This window comes from Tenrec ecaudatus, chromosome 14, assembly GCF_050624435.1.
Source record: "Tenrec ecaudatus isolate mTenEca1 chromosome 14, mTenEca1.hap1, whole genome shotgun sequence".
NCBI lineage: Eukaryota > Metazoa > Chordata > Mammalia > Afrosoricida > Tenrecidae > Tenrec > Tenrec ecaudatus.
In genome coordinates this window covers 35,540,051-35,564,366 of record NC_134543.1, presented here as the reverse complement: position 1 = coordinate 35,564,366, position 24,316 = coordinate 35,540,051, and the positions used below count along the sequence as shown (strand labels likewise).

Sequence of the window (24,316 nt, the reverse complement as noted above, 5' to 3'; positions counted from 1 at the left end):
CACCTTCTCCCATTCATCTTTGGCATCTCGGTCTGACGACAGGGGATGTGGGGACACATCACTGCAGGAAGGCCGGGGAAGGCCAGCTGAGGGGCTGAAGATGCTGGTGGGGAGGTTGGCGGGGGAAGGCGGGAAGAGGACTGTGTGGGTCAGAGTGGATGGAGGACTAGCAGGGTCCTCCATCCATTGGGAGGCGGTGGACAATATCCAACCACCGCTGCCACCGCCAAGAATCTGTGAGCTCTGAGGAGCTGTGCACAAGAAAGCCAGACACATGGGGTAGGTGGGTGGGGGGTGGTACTTAGCATCATGCCAATTTCATCTAACGGCCTGGTCTTTGGACCCCTGAGTCATGTTAGTAAGTGCAGCGTGTGTGTAAGATAAGACTACTGCTCGTGTGCAGAAGGGAGGTTGAACTGGCCCGGGTATCTGCTGGTACGTGCAGACTGTCTGGTCAGGCTGCTTATCTCTGGGGAGGGGAGACCCCTCTGTAAACCTTCCCTGCCATCCTCTTCCAGCTTCAGCCAGGGTCCCTGGGAGGGGAGGGGCCGTGCCCACCTGGATCTCCTCGATGGTGTGCACGATGAAGGTGTCCTGCAGGTCCTCCATCGCCCCCTCCATCCAGTTGTTGAAGGGGGCGGCCCGTTTGGCATACTCCAAATACAGCTGGTCGATGGTCTCCAGGAGTTTCTCCGTCCGCTGGGAGGGCCGGGGGGAGGGGCATCTTGAACAGCGGGCTACCACAACTCCCCACCCGGTAGCCTCAAGATCTTCCTGGCTGGACCCCAAACCCAGGTGGGCCAGCACTGGGCTAACGCAGGCGGAGGAGCACCCTTCTCTGGGGTGCAGGTCCCACGTGGACCGGAAGGACACCCCCTGACCTTGCCTGCCCTGCCCAGAGAGTCTGCTCAGTGAGAGACAGAAGCTCTCAAGTGGCTGGGCTAGTGGGTGGCCCGGACCCGAAGGATGAGATAAGGAACGAGGGACAGAGAGACCAGGGATGGGGGTCAGGGGACCCAGTGGATGCCTCCAGCTGCTGGCTGTGGCTGAGCTCTCCCTGCACGGCCCTCACCTCCAGCGCTTCCCTCCGCTTCTGAGTCAGGGCCCCCAGGTTGTCCCACTGGTCACAGATCTTCTGGCAACGGGCGTTGACGCTGGGCGAGTCGTAATAGTCCAGCTCACTGCAGAGAGGAGCGGCGAGCCGAGGAGTCAGGGCCGCCTGGGGGGGGCTGGGCCTGAGGGGTGTGGGAGGGACCCCACTGTGCTCCCTCCTCCCCGCCCCTCTGAAAGGAGGGGGCTAGACCAGGACAGCGGTTCTCTCCAAGGGCTCGCATCCAACACTGGCTGGAAGAGCCGGCAGCCCTGACCCCGAAGCCCAAGAGCAGGGTCCTGCCGAGGCCCTGAGAGCAGCTCAGGCTCAGAACCACGATTCAGGGGCCCGCTGGCTCTGTCCTAGCCACGGCTAAGCATGGAAGGCCTGTGACAGGGCCCTCATCTTTGTCTTGTATACTGACTGCCTCCGCACCTGTGTGGACCCACACACCTCACCGGTAACAGCCACATCCCCTCACCCCACAGGAGCTGGGAAAGGCAAGCAGGGGGTGGGGGTGGAGGGGGGGTAGGTGACAGGGACCGGGCAGGGGCGGGCCTACTTGAGCTCCTGCGCGATGGCGGCGATCTGCTCCACGCGGTCCTGGTGGGCGGCCAGGTCGCTCTCGAAGGCCTCGTGCTTCTTGAGCAAGGCCTTGATCTCGGACAGGGTGGCCGTCTCATAGTCTTTCTGCCGCAGCATGGCCTCCTTGCCTGGTGCAGAGAGAGGGGCACGGGCTGGGCAGGAGCCAGGGGCCGGTCTCCTCGGCCCCTACCACCCACCCGCAGGGCCCCAGGAGCTCCCCAGCCCAAGGAGGTGCTCGAGAGTGAACGAACTAGCACAGTACCAGGGCGCATCATGCCCAAACTCGCTGCCATGGCACCTCGGCAGACCCACAGCGGCCCTCTAGAGCAGGCAGAACCGTCCACCTTTCTTTAAGGAAGGGCAAGGCCTCATCTTTTCCCATGGGGCGGCCAGTGTTTTCGAACCGCCGTCCTTGAGGCTGGCAGCCCAGCGTGTGACCCCTAAGGCACCAGGGCTCCTGACGATCCCAGGAGGAGTACTTCAGAGGCTCACAGAACGTGGCTCGGGAGGAAGTTGGATCGGTGGGCTGCCCGACAGGGTTTCCTAGCCTGTAACCTTTTGGGGGACAGGTGACCAAGTCTCTCACCCCGCCCTGGAACCACCAGTGGACTCCAACCGCTGACGTTTGGGTTAGCAGCTGAACCCTTAACGACTGCACCCCCAGTAAGTATGAAGGCTGCAGAGGAACCCAGGGCAGGCGAGCACGCAGAGCACCGTGTTCATTTACAACATGCGGGGAACACCTCCGGCGAAGGCCTCTTTAGACTTTCACCAGCTACGGTGGCTGTCACGCTCCCGCAGACAGTCAGCATGGCCACTCGTGGGCACCCAAGCCGGAGGGGCCATTAGGTGCGCGGCTCTCTGCCCTTGGCGAGCGGGGCAGGCCTTGCATTTCTTGGACATGTTTCCAAGTGAGCAGAGTGGGCAAGAGAAGCGATTTCGGGAACTGCTCTTAGACCCCGGCCAGGCCTTGCTCCCGGCCCAGCCCCAGCCCCTGTCTGCAGAGACGCTCAGCGCCCCTCGGTCCACGAAGGCGGGGCTTCGAGGTTGAGGGCTGCATCCCAATACGACGTTTCTTCCCTCCCTCCTTTTTCTTCAGCCCAGAATCCCCAGGGGACCTTCTAGCAAGACCAGAAGACAGAGACCCTACAGACAAGCCCACCCATCTCTCCCGGCCACTCCTGCGCTCGCGAGGGCTTTGTGAAGCCCCGGCTGGCCGTGGACGAGCCTCTGTTGGAGCACACAGCCCCACCCAGGCCAAAGCAGGTCCCCAGGAGTTGGCGCTAACGAGATGGTGGCCACCCGTTCAGCCTGAGAGGCAGAGGTCTGGGTGCAAAGCCCAGGCTCACAGACCCCGGGGAGGAAGAGCGCCTCGCTGTGACAAGAATGCGAGACATTTCTCGCTGAGCTGGGCTGGGCCCTCTCTCCACGTTTCACACACGGGGCCTCCCCGCACCCTCAAACCTCCCCCTGTGCAGAAGCCAACCGAGGCGGCCCAGCCCTGCCTGCTGTCAAAGAAGGAGAGGGCGCCCACAACCAAGCAGGAGAAGAAAGGGCCGTGGCTGGCCGCGGGGCCAGGGTCGGGGTCGGGCCAGGCCGGCCTCACCGTCGGTCCAGGACTCGTGGATGGAGGCCTTCTGCCGGAACTTCTCAGCCAGGTGGTCGAGCCGCTCCAGCCGCCGGATCTCGTTCAGTAGCCACTCCTCGTAGCCCTTCTCCGCCTGCTCCAGGCAGCCCCAGGCATTGTGGATGTCCTGGGGGGGGGGGGGGGGCAGGAGGTCACGGGGTCAGGGCCCGGCGGCCCCACGCCACCCGCTCGTCCACCAGCCCACCCACCCTCCCACCAGCATGGCCCTGCAGCCCCCATCAGCCCGGCGCTGAGCTGAATATGCCCAAAGGAGGGGGTCTTCTAGAATCTGCTCAGTGCTCCCCGCTGGCGGCCTGCAAGGCAGGATTCAGCCCTGTGCCTCCGGCAAGGGCACGGTGTTCTAAATAGCACCGGTACCATCAAAGGCCTGTCACTCTTCCTTCAAGCTACACATGCCCCAGGGTCCTGCCTCCCTGCCCGCACCCCACTTGCGTCCACTGCTGGCCTCTAGTGCACACGTGTCTTCGTGCTAAAGGACAGTTGTCCCAGGGCCAACCAGGAAAGGGGGGGAGGGGTGTCATAACATGGAAGTGAAGAGTCCGCTGGAGACAGCTGTGGTGAGGTGCGTCCAGCTGCCTGAGAATCAAGCCCCACCCAGCCTTCTTCACAAGCACCCCTCGATGGGAGGCGGGAGGTCACGGGGTCATGAGCCTGCTCTGTCCTCGAGGGCAGCTATCCGTCGGAACCCACTGATTGGCAAAGGGCTGGGTTTTCTTGTTTAAAGATCCCCTTCAAATAATGTTTCCACAGGAAGACTACAAGGATCTTAAAAAGGAATTTAAAAAATCAGTACTGGGATGGGTCCTTTCCCTTTTCCACATTTTGTTCACTGGTATTTTGAAGTATCCTATGAAAACACCACGACCTCTTTACGTCATGAAAGGCTGTCTGGAAAAGTGATTGGAAAACCACCAAGACCCTACCAGAAAGTCCAACTGTCTCCTGCTCTTCTGGCCACCCCCAGGCACCCACATGGGTGCTGGAAAGGCAAGGGTGCCTGAGGGGCTAGGGGAGCAGAGGCAGAGGGCCCAAGCCTGGGAGCGAGGCACCCTTCCCGGGGCTCAGGAGCAGTGGGGTTATCCTGTGGCCGGCAGTGGCCAAGGCTTCGGGCAGTGGGTGGCCGGCGGCTCGCTCACCGAGACCATGCGGCCCTCGGAGGGCATGAAGGCGGGCCGGTTGCTGAGGCGCAGCTTGGTCTGCAGCGTGTTGAAGCTGATTTCCAGCTGGCACTTCTCCTGCACCTTGGGCGGCTTGTGCACGCGCCGGTAGTCGCGGAAGTCCTCCAGCTTCTGCTGCATGGCCTGCATGGTGTTCTCGGGCAGCCGGTTCTCCAGCCAGGGGATGGTGCGGCGGATCCACTCCAGCAGCTGGGGGAGGGAGGGGCAAGCGGAGGCTGGGGGCTCGGGCCCTTCCCACAGGCATACACCAGATGATGGCGCCCCCGACCCTTCCCATGCACTCCAGGGGTTCCCTTGGGGGACCCTGCAGGGCAGGCACTCACAGCCAGCACCTCCCAAGCCCGGCTCTGCAAGAGGAAGAACGCTTACTGCAGGTGGGAAGGCCGGAGCTCTGCTACCAGCAGGCTGGGCCTCAGCATCCCCATCTGCACAATGGATGGGCCAAGAGCTAGCTGCTCCCTCAGGCCCTTGTCCACCTGAACATCAAGTATTCTAGAAAGGGGTCCCCTGGGCTCCAAAGGGCAGGGGTGGGCTTCTGGAGTGGGGCACACGCAGGGATGAGCTGGCTGGTTTTCTCCTGAGCCGAGGGCATGTGTGTGGGAGAGGGAGGACGCGTATAAGCAGCCACAAGAAACAGACGGCCGGGCACTTGCGTTGAGTTTGCGAATTTGGATCATCCAGGGAGTCTTGTAAGGTTAAGTGCTACAGATGTTCCCAAGTTGCAGCGGGGACAAAGGAGGCACCTCGAGGTGACGTGACTGACTGTGAGGGCCCAGCTAGGATGTGGAGTGGAGGCTTGAACCCAGGAGCCTGAGCGGGACAGCTCACGGGGCCACTTCATGTAGCCAGCAGTAGACATGCCAATAACCCCCATCCTACTCCCAACCAGCAGGCCAGCCGGCGGCCAGGGCTGCCATGTCCTAGGGTCACCACTCCGTGGCAGCCACACACGCTTTGTTCCTGGTTTCTGAGAAACCCACAGAGCAGCCCCTGGCGGCTGGAAAGGTCTTTAAGAGCCCCTGGCTCAGCTCTCACTGTACCCGTGAGAAAACTGAGGCGGGGGGGGGGGGGGGGGGAGGACAGACGTCCCAGGTTCAGAATGTGTTGACGCTAAGAGCCTCAGCTCCCTGAAACACGCCCTGCCACACGCCCCCCCCCCCCAACTTCTGTTTCCCTTCCGGGGAGACCTGGGGGAGTTCCGAGCAGCCAGGCGGGAACCACAGACTGTTCACTGTGGTGGAGCCCGGAGCCCGGCAGGAGGAGCCCGGGTACCCACATCACTGGCCAGCTTCTCGTAGTCTTCCATGAGCTGCTCATTCTCCTGGTTGACGGCCAGCACCTTGCAGATGCGGTTGGCTGCTGTCTCCGCCTGGCAACAAGACAGAGCAGGTGAGGGTCTGCCCTCCAGCTGCGGGGCCCGTGGCATACCCCTGAGCCGACAAGGCCGCCCCAGGGCCCCGGCTTGGAGGGACCCGAGGGAAAGTCACTACAGGCGAGACCCAAGGCTCACACCCAGCACGACATGAGATTCACCGAGGAATGCTAGGCGCACGGCGGGTCCCAGGCAAGGAGAGAAAGGACCGGCACGCCTCAGTCCCGGGGGAACATTGGGAGCCGAGAAGGGTGACCAGCCGGTGACAACGGTCCCAGAGACGGGCCTTGCAACTGGCTGATGAACAAGATAACCCAGGTGCAGCACCAGGAGGCCTTTCTGGTAACGAAGGGCCAGACGCTGGGAGTTCCCGGTGGGCTTTCCTTGAAGAACTTCTCAAGCTGGAGAGACCTAGGCGCCCCCCCTGCCCCCCCCAATTCATGACTGTGAGTCCTCCAGTGGGAATCTCTTTTTTCTTTCTTTTTTAATCATTTTACTGGGGGTTCTTACATCTCTTTTCACAATCCCCCCATCCATCCATCCATCCATCCATCCATCCATCCATCCATCCATCCATCCATCCATCCATCCATCCAGTGTGTCAAGCACATTTGTACATTTGTTGCCATCATCATTCTCAAAACATTTTCTTTCTACTTGAGCCCTTGGTATCAGCTCCTCATCCCCTCCCCCACTCCCAATCGGGAAGCTCTTAAAGGCCCTCGCAGATGCAAAGTCAAGAGGGGCCCCTGCCCTTTAGGACCAGATGGGCTGAGATTCTAAAAGAGCAGTGAGTGGCACACATATGTCCTCCAAAGTGGGGGTCACATCCAAAACCTCAGCCCCTGCCCCCAACCCTACTCGGTCTTGAAGATACCTTGGCCCCTCCTCACACGGAAACCCAGAAGTCACCCCTCCTGAGAACCAGGTAACCACGGGGAACGGACCAGCCTGGAGAAAAAAGTCCTCCCCCAAGCCCACCCCAAAGACGTAGGCCCCAGATATCAAGTAGGGCCCTGTGCAGGCCATGTACCCATAAAAGGTGGTAGCGGGTGGCCCTGCCAGTTAGGAGGGCCAACGGCCAGCAAGGCAAGAAGGCCCCTCGCTCTCCTCTGGCGCGGACACACCTGTAAGAACACAGGTGACCATGGAAGAGGCGACAGGGAGCTGAGGTCAGAATGAGTCTCCGCATGACTTAAACAGGGCTACCATCACCTTGACTTTCAACTCATCTGCCATGGAATCCGGGACCCAGGGCCGCAACTGTATCAATGCATCAAACAGGTTGACAGCTGCAGGTCCACGTTCTTTGGGGTTCTAGGACACATGTGCCGGGGGTCTGGCCACCATCCCTCAGCTCTGCTGACAGCTGACAGTTCCGCAGCCCAAACCAAACTAAACCAAACCAAACCTATCACCGCCGGTGGACTCCAACCCCATGCTGTAGGTCAGCAGCACTGCTCCTCAGGGCTGGTTTTCTGAGCGACATGCTTACTGGTTGAGGGGTGTGGTGTCAGGCCTTTCTTCCAAAGCACTCAAAGAGGGGCCCGAATCCCCCTCAACCTTTAGGTTACTCATCGAGTGCAGAGCCAGGGCCAAAGGGCACTCCTGTTGGAAGACATCCAGGGAGATTCTGGAATGTGCCTCCTGGAGACTTTTCCCCAAAACCCAACCTCTTGGCCAAGCCCGGGTCTCACCCTCCCAGCGTGGCCTCACCAGGGGGAGAAACTGCCAGGAGGCCTGGTTGTCGCCAGGCAATCAGTCTATGGATCTAATGCAGCAGCTTCCTGAAGCAAGAGACCGTTCTCTACAGAAGGCGGCAGCCTGCTCTGAAGCTCGCTGGGGGCACCCAGGGGGAGAGCTGCCCCTGCCCCACCATTCCCCATTCTCCAGGTCGCTGACTTTTCCCTCATAGCTATCCAAGAACCCCACCCATGAAGAAAACAGCCAGCACCAGGTAGAGGCGGTTTTGTGGAACCCTGGTGGCACACAGGGTGACACTGGGCTGCGAACCCGAAAGTCAGCCGTTCGAAACCAGCAGCCACTCCTCAGGAGGTAGAAGAGGCTCACTACTCCCATAGATTTCGTCAAGGCGCCTCACAGGGGCTGTTCTAGCCCATCCTACAGGGTCACTGTGAGTTGGCATAGACTCCAATGCAGTGTGTTTGTTTCTAAGCGGTGGCTTAGTGGTGGTGCCCGGGGCTGCCAACCCCGAGGTCCGAAGCGTGAACCCACCAGCTGCTCCTTGGGAGAAAGACAGCGCTTTCTACTCCTGTCGAGAGTTATGGTCTCAGAACCTCACTGGGCAGTTCTACCCTGCTCCGCAGGGTCGCTCTGAGCCGCATCGACTAGGTGGCCGTGCGTTTTAGTCCCGAAGCGAGATCTATTCTAGAGTGCAGGAAGGTCCCGATCGCCACAAGAAACTCGGAAATGGAAGCGACTGTGGAAGGAGCCCATCCCACCCCTACCCTTCCCCTTAAACCCAGTGAAGCAGAGCCCGAGCCCCAGACTTCCCTGAGACAGGAAGACTATGCATGGGATCAAGCAGGCTGATCAAGCGAGGGACCTCTGCCGGCTGAGCAGAGCTGCTGCAGGTGCAGAACGCAATGGTGGTTTCCAGGCACAAAGGGAAACAGCTTCCAGAAAGGCCCGCTAACCTTCCCTGGGCAGTTCCATCTCCTCCAGGAACCACTTTCACGGGCACTAGTAGTACGAGGTTTGGTTTGAGTTTGACAGTGACTTTTAAAACTATCTGGACTATCATCCCTGGAGCTTGCCTGCAGCAGGTCGAGTCTAGAGAAGACCACCCTTAAATGAAGACGAAATCGCCCATCTCAACACAGTCCAATGTCACCAGGCCGAGGGCCTCGGCGAGCTTGGAGGGGACCCTTTCTGTGAAATCCCCCCTCGTCGAACTAGTTACCCAGTCCTTCCTCCCACAGCTACCCACTGCCTCGCCTGTCCCTCCTCCTCAATCCACAGCGGTCCCAGTCCAGCTAACACATCAGGAGGGGGCTCAGCCCCAGGGGCCCCCGGGATGGGTGTGGCTGGCCCTCGGGCTTTCACTCCACTGAGACCTGGGCAAGAGCCGGCACGGAGGCCCTGGGACTCCTGACCGTGGCCATGTGGGAGAAGCCGTGGTCGACTTCCTGAAATGCAGTGTACCCGCTGCCCAGTCCACACGGAGCCCCTGAGCAGGACGCCCTTCCCTGCCCCTCCCTCCCACGGATCCAACAGCAGGCAGCCATCTACATCAGTACACATCGCCCAGGTGGAAGCAGTCCCTCAAGGTCAGGGACAGGGTCCCTTACCAGCGAGGGTGAAGGTTCAGGCCTCAGAGGGTGTTACCCAGACCCGTTCGTTCCCCAACAGACCAGGAACGTGAACCCACATTGTCCACGCGCAAACACAGCCTCTGTGCCGCAGGAGTTTAGGCAGGGTCAGAACCTGGGCCAAGCGGCCACCCTCCAGTTGCAGACCCACTGAGGTGCCCAGCACGGCCCACCTTCACATCAGCCCCGTCGGCCTGTCCCTCAGAGCACCAGGCTGGGGCTTGGGAGCGCTTCCGGGTGGGTGAAGGAGGCTCCTCCTCTATCTGCGCCCCCCCCCAGAAAGAGAAGTGGGATCCCCTCCCACCAATCTGCTCAGCACTTTGAAATGGCCAGGGTGACTCCAGGTAAGACCCCTAGGCCAGGACAAAATAGGAACGCCGCCCCTTCCCATCCCCCCCCCACCACCACCCAAACCCAGCTGGTTCCTTGTCACATGACCTTGTCCTGGGGTGGGGACGGAAGGAGCATGAAATGGTTGCAACAGGGATGAGGGGAAGGGGCACGGGAGGAGGCGGGGGAGACCTGTGGGGAGCAGGCTGTTGCACACGCGCACACAGATACACTCTTCCGAGCACTGCCATCCACCAGAACACAGGGGCGGGGGGAAGGGGGCGCTTCAGAGACAGGCACGCCAGTGTCAGTGGGCAGGGAGCCCAGGACGGAGCCTCTGAAGGAGAGGGGAAGAACCAGGAGAGGAGCGAGGAAGCTGGAGAGAGCCTGCGTGGGGCTGTGGCTCTGAGACCACCAGGGGTGGGCGAGGCGAGAAGGTAGATGCTGCCTGAAAGGTAGGGGTGAGGGGGCAGAGGAGGTGGAGAGGGTGCTGCAGCGGGGGGAGGGAGGTCCAGAAGCAGCAGTGAGGGTGGCCCGGAACACCACGACCCCGATGAGAGGAAGTTACTCTCCCGGCTCTCAACCAGTGGTCCTAGAAGGATGGTGAGGAGGGCTTGGGAGTGCCCACCCAGGCAGGGCACAGGGCTGCTGCTAGCCGGTCATCGTCGGTTTTAAAAGAACCTCTTCCTCTGGGTGCTCCTGTTGAGCAGATCTCATACTGATTTTGTCACCAGGCATTCTTACTGCCATCGACAGGTTAATTTCAGTAGCATCCCTGTCTCTGACATCTGCCTTGTGGATGGTGCCCTCCAGTCAAGGCATCCTGGGGTGGTACGTAACCTGCACAACCATTCACGGCAGGCCTGGTGGACAAGGATCAGGAAGGGCTCTGAGCCTCTGGCCTGAATACCTTTCCCTGCCTGATTCTGGCTCAACTCACCAGGATGGCCTTGCCGGTGCAGAGGAGCGAGGGGGTCTAGGACACTGAAGGGACGGGCAAGAGCAGAGCCAGGGCTGTCCTGCCAGGAGTGTGGGCTCGGACTCAGGGCCCAGGGAAGGGGTTTCTGTGGGCTGCTCTCTGCCTAGGGAGCAGGGCGGAGGCTCAAGAGGACAGCCTTAAAGTGTCCTGGCCAAATTCTGAGAGCGCCCTGTCCCCTATAAGGGAGAAGGGCCTTGTCAGCACCTTCCTCCAGTCCTGGGAGGTCGAGGAGCTGGGCTGAGGGCCCAGGGAGGGTGGGCGAGGCCGGGGAGAGCTCACCTTCTGCGCCCCCGAGAAGGCGTGGCAGTGACATGAAACATTAGGTCACATGGCCTTCCCATCCGGCCTTAGCGTGCCTACACATCTGCACAGAGAAGGAGAAGAGGTTGAGGAGCAGTTCCGCAGCAGCAGCAGCACAGAGCAAACCAAACAGCCATGGTGGACAGAGAGAAGACACGGAGCAGGCAGGCAGGCAGACAGACAGACAGACAGACAGAAGGGACGGAAAGGAGTAGAAAGAGAAGAGGAGCGGAGATGGTGGCGGGAGAGGGGGCAGGGAGACGAGGCCAGGGATGGACAGGAGAGCTCGGGCAGCCGCAGGGAGGCGGGGTGCCCACCATGCATTTCAAGGCAAGGCCTCAGACTCCATGCGGAGGTGGGTGTTTGCAGGAGCACAGGACAGCCTGGGGCTCTGGGGTCCTGCTGCGCGTGTGCTTGCACGCCCACGTGGGTATACGTGCAGGAAAGTGCCTGAGCCAAGCCTGGCTGTAACCTCAGGCTCCTTGAGCACCTCCCTCCCTCCCTGTAAGGGGCTGTGCTTACGGCTGGGGGTGAGAGTGTAGGAGTGACATAATCTGGTGTCAATTTGAGGATTAAGAGTACAGGGGTGGAGGCTAGCCTGTCAATTGGGATCTAGCCAATGAGGCCTCTGTGTGGGTGTGGCCTCCTGAGGATTCTGAGAACCCCTGCTTTCCCTCCTTGGAGGTGGGAGACACTGTCCCTCTTTGCTCACTCCCTTGGAAGCCCTCTACTGATAAGACTCAAGACTCACTCCCTGAGAGACGCTCTCCTGACAAGACACAGGGCACCACACTGATAGACCCTGTGCCCTGGGAACTAGAGGAGCCATGTGGAGACCCCTGCCAGCACTGAGATGCTTCTACCGTCACTGGATACACAAGACTTCACACCCACCGACCTGGGATCTTCCTGCATTTGGCGTCATTGCATGTGTCGCATGAGTCTGAAGAGGACTTTATAGATTAGTATTGGACATAGGGGCTAATATCGGACTTATGGACTTGATCTGAATGGGGCTGGGATATTTTCTCAATATTCAATTGCTCTTGTAGATAAACCTCTTTCTTATACACATGAGTGTCTATGAATTTGTTTCTCTAGTCTACCCAGACTAACACAGGGGACAGAGAGAGCAAGTAACGACATGGGGCACTCGGGCAGGGTGTCCACAGGGCTGGACAGGCTATCTAGGTCGAGTCCATTAATGGAGAGCACCTGGCAAACAAGACAGCTAAGTGAGGCCAGGAGATATCTCTCCAGGCTGTGAAGAGATGTCCCCCCCACCCAGACCCCTCTCCTGCAGTCGCTTCAACGGAGGCACCGTTGGGCTGGCAGAGCACCTGGTCTGCTTACACCGCACAGCCCGCCAGCCGCCTGCGTCCCCGAGGGAACACTAGGCTGAATGTTTCTGGATACGGTGGAGGAAGATGAGGAGGATCAGGGTGGGCTAGCCGAACAGAAACAAGCCACTGGGGATGGGGAGGGAGGAGCAGCCACTACCTCTACCAAAGAAACCACATCATCCAGAGACCTGGGAGGGGTGGGCAGGAAGGGGGGTCATGGATTGGGAGTCCGGCATGAGGTGTGCTGGGTATGGAAGGAGCTGGGGGCCCAGGTACCTTCTGGGCTCCGGAGAAGGCGTGGTAGAAGCTGGACACATAAGTCATGATGGCTTTCTCGTCCGGTCGGGCCGTTCCCACGATGTCTGTCAAGAGATACCCAGAGTCAGAGCACGCCACTGCCATCTCCTGACACGGTTCCACCAGGTCTCCTGGCCAGCACGGTCAGCCCAAGCCACACCGCACTGCGGTGCCAGCTTCCATCCTCAGGAACACACAACTCAAGGAATGAGCTCGCTGGTGGCGTACCGAGGACACGCATCAGCATCCCAGAATAAGAAATGCTCTGGGGACCGAGGCCCTGGCCCTGCGAGAAGCCCCACGGCAGGAAGGGGATGTGCTCTGGGTGAGCAGAGTTAAGAAAGAGAACCACTTGTGTCCTCTGTGTCCCGCTTTCTTAGCTCCCGGGGAAGGCCAGCCAGCTCTAAAAGGCCGCGTGGTGAGCGACCAGAGACCCTTCACGTCAGGCGGTCAGGTAGAGTGGTTTTGATTGTTGTGTGGGAGAATCACACACACACACACACACACACACACACACACACACACACACACCGCCTGCCCCTCGGCTTCCAGCTGGGGGCACGGACAGCAACTACACCAGCCTGGCCCAGGGTGGGAACGTGCCGGGGGTGGGGGTGGTGGAGGTGGCAGCAGTAGTCCAGCAAGGGAGGTACGGGGAGTGAGAAGGCAATGCCAGGGGGCTTCGTGGAGGGGCAAGCATTGAACAAGGCCTTTCGGGAGCACGGGGATGTACTTTCACAAACCAGGGGCAGATGGATGGATGGACCGAATGATGATGTAGAAGGTGAGGTGGGCCACCCTGTCTCTGTCTGCTAAACTGGTGGCCCTTTTAGGGTGGCTCTAGGGATGGTTTTCCCTGTTAGACATTGCCTCAGCTCAGCCTCTCTCTGTAAGGTGGGAAGGAGAGCTCATCGGAGGGATGGAGGCAAGAGCTAGCCTGGAGCCACAGCTGTCTGGGCGGCCATTCAGCCAGTTGGTCTGCCTGTGAAGAAGTGCCTGCCGTGGGTGTGAAAATCCCTGTGTATACGGCAGAGATCTGGAAGTGTGTATGGGGGAGAAAATTCCAGATTGAGCAGGTGTGGTAAAAAATCTCAGTTAACTGTCACATCTGATGGTGGGAGCTTCCTGAATACGCCTCTCCGCTTTGGGATGATGTGTTTGGAAATTTTCTTGGAATGATGATGAGGTCCAAAAGACATCGGGAGGCAGCCTATGTACAAATGCGCTCTGTGCGATCGATGTGTGGATTGTTGGAAGAGCTGTAAGAGCCCCCAACAAAATGATCTTTAAAAAATAAGGGTACCAGGTAGGTAGGAGAGGAGAAAGTGGAGACGTGGAAGCAGCCTTGGTGGCTACCACGGTCCCCACCTGCCTCTGCAAACCACCCTGGCCCTTCCTGAGCAGCCATGCCCCAAACAGAGGCAGCCAGAGGCAGCCCGAGGTCGAGCAGGTGGGGCCAGGATGGAGATGGGGGCAAGGAGATGAGACTGAGCTCAGCCTTGAAGCAGGCCCTTCCTCCCTCCAGAGACATTCCGTGCCTCTGCTCCGTCCAGCACAGCTCCCCTCAGTGAGAGGTGATGGGCTGGCTCCATGGACAAGAAGACTTGGGTTTTCCACCCAGGGCTGTCTTTTGTGAAGACATGATGATCGGGTCAAACTCAACAGCAAAGGCCACAAGGCGGTGGCCGGCTATAAGGTCTGGCACGCACGGGCCTCGGCATGGCCAGGGAAGCCAGTCCTCACCGGGACACTGGCTCTCCCGACTCTGCGTGGGACCCACTGGCTCGGGCTGGGATCTGTGAGCCAGGGTACTGGGGCTGGAAGCCCAGAGAGGAGTGCAGCTGCGGTGCTGAGCCGAGCCCCCTCGCCGGAGGCTGCACAGCCCTCGTTGGGGTTCTGGCCAGCCCTAGGCAGCCTCTGCACCAACATCCAAGCCCTCCTCAGCGTCAGCTACCCGCCTCACCAACATCCAAGCCCTCCTCAGCGTCAGCTACCCGCCTCTCGCAGAACCTCGGGGGACTCCGGAGTCCCAGGGCTTCCCCCTTTCATCCTCAGGGTGCTGCCCTATCTACTCCCACCCCCGGCCCCGGGCTGCTGGGAGACAGTGGGAGAAGAGGCAGGAACCCCTTACCTTCAGCATCCAGCATCTTGGGGATGTCCAGGTACTTCTCTGCCACGTCAAAGGCAGTGTTCAGATTGGTGAGAGGGTCATCCTAGGGGGGCAAGGGGTGATGAAGTGAGAGCCCAGACCAGACCCCAACTGTCCCGAGGTGACCGCCAGACCAGAGCTGGAGGGCAGAAGGACTCTGTAACAGCCGCTCCCAGCTCCTGGGTCAGGCAGGCTGCCCCTGGGCCAGAGGTCACGGGCCGAGTGTAGGAGGACATCCTAGCTGCTGTGGCAGCGACGAGGGGAAGGGGACTGGTCTCAGCACCAGCAGTCTTGCTTCTGGTTTCTGCTCGGCCCCAGCCAGGTGGCACTCCAACGTGGGTAACCGATATCGGTTCCCTTTGGTGCACACACCCCACAGAATGCCCGCCTATGCCCGGAATGAAGCCCTGGCGACAAGGTGGGCTCCCGTTGGGCTGCGGACCACAAGTCGGCAGTTTGGACCCACCAGCTGCTCTGCAGGAGCAAGATGAGGCCACCTGTTTGTCCTAAGGATCCACAGCCAGGGGGCCCGTTGGAATCGATAAGATGGCAGTGGGTGGGCTGCCTATTTTGGCGGCGCCTGCCTCCTAAAGAAACCAACCCTGACCGGAAAACACACTCAAGGATCATTCACCGGCCTAGTAGCAGCAAGCAGCACAGCCAGGGAGTGGAGCTCCGAGGCAGAGGGTGGGACAGAAGGGCACGGGAGCCCCAGGGAGGGCAAAGAGGCCTGTGGCCGTTTACCCTGTGGGCATGGCCAGCAGTCACAGGTGAAGCGTGTGCGAGCGAGCAAACGGAAAACTGGCTCCCAAATCACAGGTTCAAAAATCCAAACGAAAGAAAACACGGTAGACAGAGCGAGGACCTCGCCGAAACCATGCCCTCTTCCTGGCTCCCCAGACGCACAAGAGCCGGTCGCGGTCGTCAGCCCGGGCCTCTGTTTCCCCATCTCTCGTGGTGAGGATGACAGGGTGGAGCAGAGAGAGAAGCCCAGTCCCTGGAGGTGCCTTCAGGAGGAAAGGGCTCATCACTGGAAGTCTCTGGCAGCCGACAGGATGGCAAAAACTCAGCCAGACACCGGTGGGCACATCTGCCCAGGGCTGTGAGCAGCGGCTGACCGTTTCCAGGCCCCAGGTGACGCTCACTAGCTGGACTGACAGACCACCAGCTCTCCCCACCGACCCCAAGGCCGCGCAGGAGGGCAGGAGCATCCCAGTCTGCTTGGCCCCCGGCAGCGCCCTTTGGCTCCGGCCACCTCTTGTTCCAGGAAACCATTCCTATTGCAGCTGGGCGGGTCTGTGCTCGGATGTGGGCGGCAGACAACAGTTAACAGTGACGCCCCTGAATGGAAAGGGAAGAGACTGAGAAGCAGGGGAAATGGGCAGGGGCAGAGGGCAGCGGACTGGGATAAAGAAAACAACAGAGGGGCAGAGAGCAAGGGGAGCTGCGGCGCCCCCACTGTTACGGGCCAGCCCTTCCTTCTAGCCCAGTGACCCTGGCTCCAGGGCGTGAAACGCCACCGCCCAGCTGCGCCGCCTTTAGTCCCTGCTGTCCGTGTTCTGTTTCAGCCCCTGCGCCCTCATCCCATCGACAGTCGTCTTCTTCTCTGCCCTGCGACTTCACCACCAGGCACAACGCCATTCCCCAGGGACTGCTCTCCCCGGAAGCCGTGGCCAAAGGTTGAGAGGCAGTCTCACCCCTCTCGCTTCGAAAGAGCACGCGGGCAGTACTTTGTCCAAGGCAGATGTGTCTGTTCTTCCGGCAGTCCACGGTACTCTCAGGATCCTTGTCCATCCCCTAATTCAAGTGCATCCATTCTTCTCCAGTTTAACCTTATCTGCGCTCCAACTTTTTTTTTTTAACGTTTTATTAGGGGCTCATACAACTCTTATCACAATCCATACATATATCAATAGTGTAAAGCACATCTGTACATTCATTGCCCTCATCATTTTCAAAACATTTGCTCTCCACTTAAGCCCTTGGTATCAGGTCCTCATTTTTCCCCTTCCTCCCTGCTCCCCCCTCCCCCATGAGCCCATGATAATTTATCAATTATTATTTTGTCATATCTTGCCCTGTCCAACGTCTCCCTTCACCCCCTTTCCTGTTGTCTGTCCCCCAAGGAAGAGGTCACATGTAGATCCTTATATTAGGTTCCCTCTTTCCAACCCACTCTCCCTCTACCCTCCCAGTATTGCCACTCACACCACTGGTCCTGAAGGAATCATCCACCCTGGATTCCCTGTGCCTCCAGCTCCTATCTGCACCAGTGTACATCCTCTGCTCTATCCAGACTACCAAGGTAGAATTTGGATCATGATGGGGGGGAGAGGGGGGGAGCATTTAGGAACTAGAGGAAAGTTGTATTTTTCATCGGTGCTACATTGCACCCTGACTGACTCATCTCCTCCCCTAGACCCCTCTGCAAGGGGATCTCCAGTGGCCGATAAATGGGCTTTGGGACTCCATTCTGCCCTTCCCCCTTCATTCACTATGGTAAGATTTTTTTGTTCTGATGATGCCTGATACCTGATCCCTTCGACACCTCATGATTGCACAGGCTGGTGTGCTTCTTCCATGTGGGCTTTGTTGCTTCTGAGCTAGATGGCCGCTTGTTTACCTTCAAGCCTTTAAGACCCCAGACGCTATCTCTTTTGATAACCGGGCACCATCAGCTTTCTTTGCCACATTTGCTTATGCACCTGTTTGTCCTCAGTGATCGTATCATGGAGGTGTGCAGCCAATGATATGATTTTTTATTCTTTGATGCCTGATAACTGATCCCTTCGGAACCACGTGATCACACAGGCTGGTGTGTTCTTCCATGTGGGCTTTGTTGCTTCTGAGCTAGATGGCCGCTTGTTTATCTTCAAGCCTTTAAGACCCCAGACGCTATATCTTTTGATAGCCGGGCACCATCAGCTTTCTTCACCACATTTGCTTATGCACACATTTGTCTCCAGCGGTTGTGTCTGGAGGGTACACACTCCAACTTTCACGCCATTAGAAATACCCCTGGCTTGGGTTGGGTGCAAAGCTCCCTTGGCCTACCAAGCTCCCTTGGCCTCCAATGGCTGAGCGCCTGACGCCTTTCTTTGGCGGGCTGGGAGCGGGAGATGACTACACCCTGTAAAGGGTTTATGAGAGTGCAGATCTTTATGGGAGCGGGCAACCTCATCTTTCTCCTGTGGAGAGAGCGACTGGCGGGTCTGCACTGGCGCCCGTGCAGTTAGCAGGGCTCCGCCTAGCCCACAGCACTGCCAGCACTCCATTGACCCCTGCGATTAGAATCCGCGTGCATATTTCACATGCCTCAGAACAGTGAGAAATAATGGTCTGTTCTTTAAAGGCACCCCCTTGTGATATTGTGTTGTTGTTGTTGTTGTAGCAGCCCCAGACCAGTGGGTGCAAGGAGAGCACACGTACCTTTCGTAGCTTCCCGTAGTCGATCAGCTCAGGCCGGTGTCGGTGAATCAAGGCACAGAAGCCGAGGCCGTCCTTCCAGCTGTCCCAGGAAGAGAAGGTGGGCGAACCAGTGAGTGAGGTCAGATGGACAGACTCCCTGGCTGCATCCCTTCGGCACTAGCCAAAGGCACTACACTAAGCAGCGGGGGTGTCTTGTTCCCAGAGATGGGGAGTCGGGGGAAGGCAGGAGGGGAGGGGCATTCACGCCTCCCTGCCATGGACCGAGGCACTGAGATGATGTGGGGTGTTGGCCAGTTGGGACAAGCCCGCCCCATCTACCCTCCCACCCCCAGATCTATGCCCCTAGCCGGCTCTGCACCAGTCGGAACTTCTCAGTAGCATGAGCGTCACCTGGGATGTACCCAGGCAGCAGCTTGTCCTGGGAAGGGGCTGGGGGCGTAGGATTCTAATGGATGGTGATACATCCATCATCCCATAAAGCCTCTGCTGTGTTTGTGCTAGAGCTGAGACGGACCCAACCCAGGGGCCCTGCCCAGGGCACCCTAGGGGGGAGAGAGGCGGGTTCTAGAGCAGTCACTCACCTTATGTGGAAGTTCTGGATGTTGACGTTCTTGTAAGGGGCCGTCTTTCTCTGACACCACAAGAGCAGCCCTTCCTTGGCTGAGGTCTCTGTGGTGAAGGGAGAGGAGGGGTGGGCAGGGACGCCAGTGGGGGAGCAGGGACACATACACCCCACTGTGCCCACGTGGCCCTACGCCTTCGACCAGAGGGCCCTGCCGCTCCTGAGGACCATCCCCTTGACAAGAGTTTGAAAAGTTCTTCACCCAGCAGAGAAGCAACCAGGCACCTCACACTGAAATCCTGAGCACACGGCCTGCCACACTGGCAGAAGTGTCTTTCCCCTGCCCCCTGTATGAACAAGATGGTAGGGAAACAGTGAGGTGGCGACCTATGCCAGGGCACCATGCTGGTGAGGAGGGCTTTACTGGCCTGTGGAGTCTAAGGAACCAGAGTCTCCAGGGAGGGGCCTTTCTGTGCCAGCGTGGAGTGCACCCAGCAGTGTGGTAAGAATGGGCAGAGCTCTGGTCAGATTCTGTTTCCATCTACAAGACAGGCTTCCTGATAGTGTATGAAGTAGCCACCTGTCATGGATGCCTGAGGGGCGAGAGGTGCCTCAGCCCAGAAGGGCTACCCTCGACCTTCCCCTCAGCAGTACACGGCACCCAGCAGAGTGTGCCCGCGATGTGATCCCACTTCAGCATCTAACACAGCTCCCAGTTCGCGCGCTGTCTCAGCCGTGTCACAGAACGGTTCGGTCAGGACTGACAATAAGTCGGCCCAAAAGGTTCAATGCTGACAAGGAGGCGATCTGAACGACAGATTCAGGTCCGTAACCATGAACCAGAACCGTGTCCACGGGACGACTGTGGGCCTTTCAACCACTTCATCCAACAAGTGGGGGCCTTCACGGGGTTGCACGCATCCCAAACATGAAACTAAGGCTTCCCTAGCGAAGCAATCTTAGACCCCACTGTGCTCATTTTAGATGATTCTGAGCAAAACTATTTCAGGATTCCGGTGCCTGAGCTTCTGTTAAGAGTGACTGGGGCCCATTGCAAGTTGGCTATAAAGTCCACCCCTTCCCCCACCAGGGGGATGAATGACAGAATGAGGGTGACAGGAGACAACGGACAGTGTAAGACACGAAATAACAACAATATATAACTGATCACGAGGATTCACAAGGGTGAGAGGGTGGGGGAGGAAGGGGCAAACAGGAGTTGATACCAAGGGCTCAAGTAGAAAGACAATGTTATGGAAATGTTGATGGCGACACAGGTATAAGTGTGCTTAGTACAATGGATGGATTGTTATAAGATTTGTACAAGCCCCACCCCCCCCAATAAAATGATAACAGTGACTGGGGGTGTAGGTGGTGGTGAAAAAATTTGGAAACAATTGTAAGGTAATGTAACATAATACATTTCATTAATGCAGCTGAATTGCATGTCTAAAAAGTGTTGAAATGGAAAATGCCATTACATTATTTTTAACCACAACGAAAGAATAAAACTTAGGTAAAAACAATACATGATATTTTAACTCAGATCTTTAACCATCAAAAAGATTAGAGTCCACACAGTTGCAGCTCGCTGAGCGGCCACCAGAGGGCGCTCGGAGAGCGAGGCAGAAGCCATGGGACCAACTCTTCCTACATTCCCACACATCTGCTCTCTCCCATGGCAACCTCCTGGATGCTCCCACGGTGGGTGCTCCCAGGGTGAGTGCTCCCTGGAGGGCAACATGCCTGTGAGAACCAGCACCCCAAACAGTTCTTCCCTCTATAGACTGTGAGGGCGGGCGAAGGTCCAGAAACCAGTCAGAAGCCCAGGACATGGCCCATGACCAAGGGCCTCATCTCTTTCCCGAGAGATGGAGGATTGAGGCAGAGGTGTGGCCGCAGGGAAGAGGAGACCTACCTTCCACAGAAATGTCTTGGATGGCAAAGCGAAGGATGATGGTCCAGATCATGCCCAGGGTCATCTTCACGTTCCCATCCACGATTTCTATGGAAACACCAGCCGGACACGTTAGGGCAGGCTTTATTCAAGGACGATGGTGGCTGAACGTGAAGAGCAAATGCAGTACACGGAACACTCTGTGTGAAGGTTGCGTGACTGGTCTAACTACCCCAATAAAAAATTACATTACAAAGTCTCCCGTGTACCCGGGAGAAAAGTCTGTTTAGAGGTGTTCCCAGAGGGCATGGGTGGTGTCAAGTGTAGCAGTGGTGTTCAACGTATCAATCAGCCTGTAGGTGTGGCTTTCTCATAAGATGGGTCCTGGGAACCTGCCTTCACCTTCCTGCTACCTGACCTGGTTGTTGCCAGAGCCCTGTGATACGACCACCGCCACTGGATCCACAGGACTCTGCACCCCGGGCCTGTGATAACTTCCTGCGTTCTGCATCATTGCACGTGGCTGCATGAGTCTTGACGAGGGACTTCTAGCGGACTTATGACCTTGAGTTGGGCTGGGCTGTGCTCTTCATATATAATTCATCTTTGATATAAAGCGCTTTCTCACACGTAGGTGAGTGTCACTGGATTCGTCTCTCTGGTCAACCTAGCCAAACACATATGGTTGACTTAGCTGTTCTTGGAGACAGCAAAGGCAACTGGGAAGGGATGTCTTCAGGACCAGCAGGCCTCTCCCTGCAGATTGAGAGTAGGAGAAGAGTTTCTAAGCCATCACGGATGTCCCGACAACCCTGGGAGAAGAGGAGCCCTGGGCAACCACAGTTCTCAAGCAGGAGGTTCCCCGCTCCCCTCCATCCCCCCCAAAGCCAGTGCTACAGAAAGTAGCAAGCTGAACAACATCTGTTATAGACATGCTGTCGGGAAGTGCAGTGTCTTAACGTGACCCTTCTCCCCAAGTCTGCAACTCCCAACCAAGGAGGGGATGAGGCTATGCAAATCGGGCACGCGTACACAATTAGAGGGTACTGGTCAGGATCCGTGACCACCCCTCTGTCTCTAAGGAGGAGCCGTCTCTGAAGAAGCAGCCAAGAACCCCCGAGCACCTTGAAGATTAGCACCTCCGACGTCTCTGTCTGAAGCGGCAGAGGCCACCGCAACTGGACGTACCAGGCAGAGACTGTGGCAAGGAGACTCCGAGTGGCAGGGCCGTGACTTACGGGACACCTTCTCCTCACCTGGCCCGACACTAAGGGACTATCAGGTGGAGGGACAGGTTGGCTTCTTGGCCCAGAGAGGCAAAGGCCAAAGGACCACGTGGCTAAGGGGCTAAGAACCTAAGAGAGACCCCCCCTGCTGGCTGAGGAGACCAATGACTCTCTCTTTGCCATTTGCAGACAGGACCGTGGTAACCTATTGACTCCCCTCCTAAACCCCCTTAACCGTGAGCATCACCTGTGAGTTCAGTGGGGCCACGGCCACAGATGATCAAGCCCAGCATAGGTGCAGAATGGGGTAGGAGCAAGGGCCGGCGTCCAAGTAGGAAAAGAAGGAGGGAGCGGGGAGGCTGGTCTGACTCCAGCCCCGGCGAAATAGAGAAGCCAGGTCAGCCTCTTCCACCTCCGTGCCATTCAGGGCAACTGCCACCTTGACTGACCCACTGACTCACCCTGTGAGCGAGCTCGTACTGCCATCAGTTGGGTATTAACACGGGGTATCCAAAAGCCAGCCAGCTTCCAGATGGTGGCGAGGCAGCCTCCCCGTGCTCAGTCCGAGCAACAAACGCTTTTTAGATGGTTGATGCTACACATTCCATTAGCTTTTATAAAAGCTTCCTCCCCCATCCCCACCCCCACACCAAGCCGGAAGGCAGGGACGACACAAACAAGCCCCTTAAGGAGCTAAACACATCAGGCTAGTCATGGTCCCCGTGGCTGGCCAGGTGACACACGTGGAAATGCCGACTTCCTCCCCTCGCCTGCTTCTGGCCCCGTGAGGGTAACCTGGCCAGTGGTAAGGGCCACTCTCGGCTAAATGGTAAGGGCCACTCTCGGCGTGTCCCCCAAAGAACATCTTGTTTTCTCCTCCGGCCAGACTGAAGCACAAGAGAAAGAAACTTCCAGGGAGCAGTGATTCCGTGAGCCAGGCCCCCTGGGGCTAGTTTTCCCCCACAAACCCTTTAAAGCAACAGCGGAATTCTGTTATGGAAGTCACACTCGAAGCCCAGGCAAAAGGACACATTGCTTTAAGACCAACAAGGGACAGCACATGGGGCAAGGCTGGCATCTGGTCACTGTGTTGGAGCTGGGGGTCACCAAGTTGTACAGACAGTACCCAGTCTGGACAGGGACCAGGTGTACCACTTCCTGCCTGGCCCACAAATGCCCCTCCCAGAGCCCCAGACACCAGAGGCCAAACCCACCCCTACACCAGGGGCTCCTCAGCACAAACCCACGTGTATCCTCAGGTGAAACAGGCTCCAGCCCTGTGCAGAATCACGTCTGAGGAGCCAGCAACGAAAAACGTGACATCGCATTTGCAACTTGCATCTGTAACCTCCAAAGCCTTTCTCTAAATGGCTAGGAAAAGTCTAACGTCTTAATAGACGAATGGGCAAAACTCACAGACAGACAATTCACAGAACATTCAGAACTATAAACAGCCAGTTCCTAAGAACATTCAAACCCATGTGTAAGCAAAGAAATCCCATTTTCCAGGCTATTAAATTAGCAGACACACACACACACACACACACATACACACACACACACCCTTTTGATGTTAACAAGGTCACCACACCTTAGCAAGAAGTGTAAATTGGTTAAACATTAGAAACACAGAAACAACTTTTCAACAATTTGAGAGAAAAATCCAGCCAATGCCGAGGGAGACTTCTACCTGAAGGCATGTGTGGTGAGCCTGTTCTTACCGGGGGACTCGCTGGGAGTTCCGGACTGAGTAAATCCCAGGCCCGCCTCCCCTCAGCTCAAAGCCACATGGCTCTTCCACCTGCCCGCCCCCCAGTCAAAGTCAGTGAGTGGGCAGCGAGGCCCTCATGGCCTGGCCAGCTGGGTCTCTCAGCCCCTCCCATCCAGCTCAGCTACAAGAGTCCCTCTGCCCCGCACCCCACACCCAAGTATCCACATGGCTTCTCCCTCCCAGCCTGCACTCACACATCTCCCCAAGACCTACCTCCCTCACCCATTTGACCCCTGCTCCACTGCTGTCTTCCACAGGGTCACTATGTGTGGTAGCGACATAATCTGGTGTTCATTTGAGAGGATTACGAGTGAAGGGGTGGACTCTATAGTCTGTCAATCGGGTCATAGCCAATGGGGCCTCTGTATAGGCATGGCCTTCTCCTGAGGATTCTGGGAACTCCTGGATTTCCTCTTTGACTCTCTCTCTGCTCACTTCCTGCAAGATATCCCTGAGGAGAAGCCACATGGACCTACCCTGATGCAGCCCTGGGTGCTGGAGCAGCCGTGTGGAGACCCCAGTCAGCACTGAGATGCTGACAGCGCCACTGGCTCCAGAAGACTTCCAATCCACTGGCCTGTGATCTTCCTGCATTTGGGGTCATTGCGTGTGTCTCATGAGTCTGAAGAGGATGTTACAGTTTGGTATAGGGCATATGGGCTAATTTCAGACTTATGGACTTGATCTGGACTGGGCTGTTTTCTCACCACTCAACTGCCCTTGGATAGAACCCTCTTTGCTAGGCGTGTGAAAGTGTCTGTGAATTCGCTTCTCTAGTCTCCCGGACTAACACACTGAGTCAGAATGGACTTGACAGCAGTGAGCTGT

At 57.8% G+C, this 24,316-nt stretch overlaps 1 protein-coding gene across 3 annotated transcripts in view; it reads right to left on the bottom strand.

The window, feature by feature from the left end:
• Positions 1 to 24,316, bottom strand: part of ACTN1 (actinin alpha 1) — a 96,413-nt gene that overhangs the window by 9,797 nt on the left and 62,300 nt on the right. For all 3 annotated transcript variants that reach the window (XM_075530494.1, XM_075530492.1, XM_075530493.1), the window contains exons 4-14: positions 20,513 to 20,599; positions 18,614 to 18,701; positions 18,033 to 18,111; positions 14,586 to 14,667; positions 12,434 to 12,519; positions 5,778 to 5,870; positions 4,460 to 4,690; positions 3,282 to 3,429; positions 1,653 to 1,803; positions 1,073 to 1,181; positions 559 to 699 (exon numbers count right to left, since the gene is read on the bottom strand). In XM_075530494.1, coding sequence (XP_075386609.1) covers positions 559 to 699; positions 1,073 to 1,181; positions 1,653 to 1,803; positions 3,282 to 3,429; positions 4,460 to 4,690; positions 5,778 to 5,870; positions 12,434 to 12,519; positions 14,586 to 14,667; positions 18,033 to 18,111; positions 18,614 to 18,701; positions 20,513 to 20,599 — 1,295 coding nt within the window. The remainder of the gene's footprint in view (positions 1 to 558; positions 700 to 1,072; positions 1,182 to 1,652; positions 1,804 to 3,281; positions 3,430 to 4,459; positions 4,691 to 5,777; positions 5,871 to 12,433; positions 12,520 to 14,585; positions 14,668 to 18,032; positions 18,112 to 18,613; positions 18,702 to 20,512; positions 20,600 to 24,316) is intronic.